Source organism: Cibotium barometz, chromosome 66 (genome assembly GCF_041138505.1).
Source record: "Cibotium barometz isolate CiBa-2024 chromosome 66, ASM4113850v1, whole genome shotgun sequence".
Classification (NCBI taxonomy): Eukaryota; Viridiplantae; Streptophyta; class Polypodiopsida; order Cyatheales; family Cibotiaceae; genus Cibotium; species Cibotium barometz.
In genome coordinates, this window is record NC_141111.1 from 3,293,454 (window position 1) to 3,299,180 (window position 5,727).

A 5,727-nucleotide genomic window follows, 5' to 3' on the forward strand; every position below is an offset into this window, starting at 1 on the left:
TAGTTGTGGAGATATTTAATTTGTTGGTTTTTCTAACTATTCATAATCCATCCCGACATCTCCATTATCAACAAGTATGACCTCTTTTCCTTGATTTACCTCTTTTTATTACCAGGATATGTATGAGGTGAAACGTTGAAGCCACATCTTCCAAAGAGTGTGACACCTCCCCCCTTCACCTTTCTTTCCAACCATATTCACTTAGGACGGAACTTCTGTTCGGGCTAATAAAAAGAAAATCAACGTAAGCACACGTTTATATTTCATTGTCCAACGGTTCTTTGACGTTTCGTGGAAAGGCAGGTTGTCTCTTCGACTATACACACACACACAAATGAGCAAAACCTTTGCGTGGTCGGGCCTGGCTTTTTGTTGCGGAAGCGACGTTCCCTGCACATACCTGCTTCTTTTGAAGCTTAACCAATGGGTCAATCGAAGGGCGGCTAGTCCTTTTCGTATCAAAGACGCTGGTCCGCGTGGTAAGACAAAATTATAATTATCATCAATCTTGTATGCAAACTAATTAAACCGCAGTCTCGAAAGCAAACCGATTAAAACCAAAGCAGGGATGTGCTTCCATTAACCAGAGGCGGATGTTCTCATCAACTGACTAGAAGCTCTTAAGTCTGCGCCATTCTCGTGAAACAGTTTGTGTTTGTGGCGATCATGTGGGATGGTGGTGGGCTACACATCCTATATAATATGACGTACTGAGTGGGGAAGAATATGGAGACGCGCATGAACCTTTGATCACAAGATTTGTGGGCATAATGTCTGATAGGACGCTGATGGAGTGCTCGTGCAACGGCACCAACAAAAGGCTCACGATGAAAGGCAACAATTGCACCGGCGAGCTGCTTCAAAGTTTGCACCCCTCTCTCTCTCTCTCTGTGTGTGCGCGCGCGCGTGTGTACACGTGTGAGAGTGTGTGTGTGTGTGTGAGAGAGAGAGAGAGGGGGGGGAGGGAGAGAGATTGAGATTCATAATAGAGTATAAGCATGCTAATTCTATGTGATGATGAAAGGGGTGTCCCCCAACAATTGAGCTGCTGCTTCAACGTTTGCACGTGTCTCTGTGTGCGTGTGTGCGCGTGTGAGGGAGAGGGAGATTCATAATAGATGATCGAGTAGTATATTAAGCATATATATATGCTAATTGTATGTGATGAGGCGGCCAGCAGGAATCGAGGAGCTGCGGGAGGAGAGGGAGGAGATGAAGGTGCAGGTGCATGCGGAGGAGGAGGAGAAAGCGGGCATCCAAAAGGACGTCGTGGTACTGACCAAGAGGCTAGCTGAGATCGACGACAGTTTATCCCGTAAATATGCCTTCGCCAACAATTATGACAAGACTATCGAGGAGGTCGAGGCTGCCTATGCTAAGGTAGGGGTTGCGAGGATTTTGGCATGCAAAATTTTAATATCTCAACTAACCCAAGGGCAAGGGTGCCCTTCAAAAATCAAGTATTCTCCTTCCCTTAAGGATAGGGAATGCACACTTTATCATAATAAATCAAGTATACTCCTTCCCTTTAAGGATAGGGAATGCACACTTTATCATAGTCGCCCATGTCACCTCATTCTTCGTGGGTTTGTCTCTTTTGTGTATAACTTTTTCACTTCCAAGGCGACATGCACATTTGAAGCAATGCTCCATAAAGACTTTTTTTTCAACCAATCTAAATAAAGACAACTTCTTAATCTGCCCGATTTTAGCTCCCACAAAATGTATACTACATGCCAGTTTTATAACTAAAATACATGAAAAATGAGGGCAACTAAAAATCTTAGGCACTTTTTCATAATTTTAGCGAGTAAAAGTGGTTGTTTTTTTGAGCATTCTCTTAATAATTGTGTGTCTGCACATTATAGGAGAGATTATTCTGAATCGATTCTTCTCTTCTAAGTTCTCATGCATACAAGCTGAGGTGGTAAGAGAGTGGTAATGACGTGCTAGCCAAATTACACTCATAATTTTCCAATTCAAGACAGTTAGAAAAAATGTTTACTACACCTGATGCTCCATGATTATTTACTATGCCCATGGAAAGGCACTAAAGTATCAACCCCAACCTCACTATGTGTTGAGGATAATTTTATGTCGGGTCTGTTTATTGCTAACATACTCAACTAGACCTACGTGTAGACCCCACCACATGGGCACCACTTTTTGTTGAGGCTCCACTTTTTCTCATTCTTTTAACTCATATTTAATCAACATGCACACAATTGATGTAGCCACCATGATGGTAAAGCGATCACTTATATTCTTCAAGGTCAAATACTTAGTAGGTGAAGCGGGGCCTCATTTTGTTCTCCAATGAGATGTAGGCAATCTGGATCAAAAGAAATTCCCCAATCACATTGTGCGAGAACATTCCATGGGAAATTCGCATACACACATGTGTATGCATTCCCATGAAATGAGCTAGCAATTTAGATCAAAAGAAATTCCCCAATCACATCATGCCAGCTCATTCCATGGGAATGCATACACACACATGTGTTAGGCACATTACACATTGCCTAAAGAAACACCAAGGTCTTTGCAAGATACAATGTGAGTAATCAATGAATCTTTACCATGGCCTTTATCATGTTAACACCACCCAAAAAGACAGGTGGCTTATCTCCTACATGGTTCCTACCTCATGGGCATCCATCAATCTTTTGTCAGGGGCTTTTCAAGGCCAAAAATGGAAAATGATGAAAAGGGTGATTAATCATGTTTATGGTAGTTTTGGAACATGAGGGGCCCAAGTGCTAAACTTATATGGTACAATATGAATTGTTGTGTGTAATGATAAACAACATCAGCCAATGCATTTCTTTGGGTGCCCTATTTCATATTGGTAAGCACTAGGAGATATGTGGCTAGGTAGTTTATTTTTTCCTTCACATTATAAACCTCCTCCTCAAACAACAAATGCCTCTATAAAACATATAAAATTATGTTGGATTCCACCAAAAATACCTTGTGATATAATTTTTATTGAGCTTTTATCAAAGAAAAAGTATCTTGAGGACCATTGAATTACGAGCACCTTACCTTCGTAAAGGTGAACTCACAAGAAAACACCTCTATGTGACATATCTACCAATGATTATAAATGCAAAGGACTTAGAGTACATTATAAATGCAAGGGACTCATAGTACAATATAAATTATATTAATATCTAATGTGCCAACCAATTAGTAGGCTAATTTAGAAATGGGAGATGATTGGAAAGGTGAATATTAGAAATTTGATATGTCCTTTTTATAGGCGTATATTGAAGCAATGTATCATAAGGTAGATGCAAATGAACTTAATGAAGTGGTGTACTTTTAAATATATATGTAAAATTGATTGCCCATGACTTCCCTATATTTCACCTAAATATTCATCAATCACACACATGTATGCATGTGTAGCATATCAACAGTGTGGAGACAAGTTTACCCAAAAACTCTATATGTTTACACATAGAAGAGACATAGGATATACCTTTGAAAATATATCTATATTTGTATATTTGTAGAAAAAATATGTATATCCATACTATACATTTGGCTCCATTTCTTAATATTGATCAAGTAGCTAAATGGAAACAAATTAATCATTAATCGTTTGTGCAGATATTGGAGAGTTCTCAAGCTCTCTTGCATGTTCTCAAGACAGAAACAATTCAAATCACCAATAAGAGGTATGCATGTAATTCAATTTAATGTCATTTAAGTTTGTGTATGTGTGTGTAAGTAGAGATACATGTGTGCACATACATGTGTGTGTAGATGCATGTGTGCACATGTATGCACATCCAGATGTGTGTCCCCAAGTGTCTACATGTGTGAATGCATGTGTGCATACATGCACACACCTCTCTACATGTGTTGTGCACATGCACCTAGACATATGTCATGGTGCATGTGCATGTGCATGTGTATGTGTATGCATCCTTGTATGCATATGTTTAACATACAAAAAAGATTATATCTCTCCATTATATTCAAAAAAATTTATTATGCAGGATTTCACCATCTCGAGATCGCAATCTTAAGAGATTGTCTGTTCCTAATGAGCTGCCTTATTAGAAAAACTTACTAAGAATATCATTTGAGACAAAATTTATCATAAATATCAAACAACATTATCTTAAAAAATGTGAATTTGATGACCATTTTATTGTATTGAAGCTTTGTATGGTTTAACTAATATGAGAGTATTTTTGCCAAAATTTAGAATAAACATACCACAAACTTTTTATTTTTTAAGAATATAAACTTTAACTAATACGAGAGTATTTTAGCCAAAAATTAGAGTAAACATACCACAAACTTTCTATTTTTTAAGAATAGTATCCAAATGGAAAATTTAAGGCCATTTGAAATATCCTAAGAAATAGCCTACACTTCTAGAGGTTCTCCTTATGGAATTTTGGAAAGGTGATCGAAATGGACATGCATAGATCCCTTTTGCATAATGATGGTGAAATAAAACTCCAAAAGAATGCTTCTTCACCAAATAAGGCAATGCTTGATAGTCAACAAGAAAACAAACATGGTAGCTAGGAAATAATGTCTATATTTCTTTACATCATATTCCATGGCTAACCCTTCTCTCTATAGTCGGGTAATTGCATCCAACAACATTGAGACGACGGCTAGCTAAGGTCACACATAGAAGTTCATATTATGCTCCCCTGGTTGTGCTAAAACACATCCAATAGTGAGTGTTGAAGCTTCAATATGCACATGGAAAATTAGATCCTATGTTGGGGGATCTCAAGATGGGTGCACTCTCACTAATGCTTTTGTTAGTTTTTCATAAGCCCATTAGCATTTATTTAACCATTTGATATGACAATCAGAAGCTTTTACAAGGCTCTAGCATATGTATGACATATAAGAAGATGAATCTTCCATAGTAAAACCATATGTCCCATGAATATCTACACCCCTTGTAGTTTCCCCTAAGTGTAGATGGGTGGTGGTAACTTGAAGATTATGCAGATCTTGTTGTCATCTATGAAGATATTGTTCTTGGAGATAATGTATCCAAAGATGACACCATGTGTTACTTATTTAGAATTTAAGTGGGTTTAATAAGATGCGATACATGGGTGGTGGTAACTTTAAGATTATACAAATCTTGTTCTCATCCATGAAGATGTTGTTTTGAAGATAATGTGTCCGAAAATGACACCATGTGTTACCTATTTAGCATTTGAGTGGGTCTACATCTCTCAAAGACTAGCTTGAGATGAGCAAGGTTCTCCCTCCACTTCAAGTGCATGTTCAGGTCATCAATGAATATCTCTAGGATCTTTCGAAGGACCGAAGAAGATCCTTGAAGGCTATATACATTAGGATTGGAAAGTGGGCAGGGGAATTGGTCAAGTCAAATGGCATGACATGATAAGCGTAAGTTCCCCACACTGTGTAGAAAATGCTACCTTATATTGATTAGCTGATTTGATTGCTGTCACTTGATTATAACTTGAGAGGACATCCAACCAACTATAAGCTTCTACTTTGACACTTTCTAACACATGGTTGGTATATGGCAAGGGGTAGTGATTGCAAACTATGGTGGCAATAACCTTTTTAAGATTAACACATACTCTAAGCTTTCTGTTCTTTTTTTCTAACACATGGTTGGTATATGGCAAGGGGTAGTGATTGCAAACTATGGTGGCAATAGCCTTTTTAAGATTAACACATACTCTAAGCTTTTTGTTCTTTTTTTAG

General features: G+C 38.0%; 1 protein-coding gene across 2 annotated transcripts; it reads left to right on the forward strand.

Moving 5' to 3' along the window:
* Positions 1-456: 456 nt before the first annotated feature.
* On the forward strand, positions 457-4,168 carry LOC147602684 (microtubule nucleation factor SSNA1-like). Of its 2 annotated transcripts, XM_086797734.1 has the most exons (5): positions 457-479; positions 782-864; positions 1,181-1,380; positions 3,616-3,683; positions 4,008-4,168. In XM_086797734.1, exons 2-5 carry the CDS (start codon positions 789-791, stop codon positions 4,069-4,071), a joined length of 408 nt encoding a protein of 135 aa, XP_086653860.1. In that variant the 5' UTR covers positions 457-479; positions 782-788; the 3' UTR covers positions 4,072-4,168. The 2 variants fall into 2 exon arrangements, with proteins under 2 accessions (XP_086653860.1, XP_086653859.1); XM_086797733.1 differs by lacking the exon at positions 457-479 and having other exon boundaries at positions 494-864.
* The last annotated feature ends 1,559 nt before the right edge of the window (positions 4,169-5,727 follow it).

Excerpts from the sequence above, each read along its gene's own strand:
- LOC147602684 (XM_086797733.1), top strand. The coding sequence starts at position 771 with ATGTCTGATAGGACGCTGATGGAGTGCTCGTGCAACGGCACCAACAAA. Across the intron at positions 865-1,180 it reads CACCGGCGAGCTGCTTCAAA|GAATCGAGGAGCTGCGGGAG; the intron begins GTTTGCACCCCT and ends GGCGGCCAGCAG. Across the intron at positions 1,381-3,615 it reads TCGAGGCTGCCTATGCTAAG|ATATTGGAGAGTTCTCAAGC; the intron begins GTAGGGGTTGCG and ends TCGTTTGTGCAG.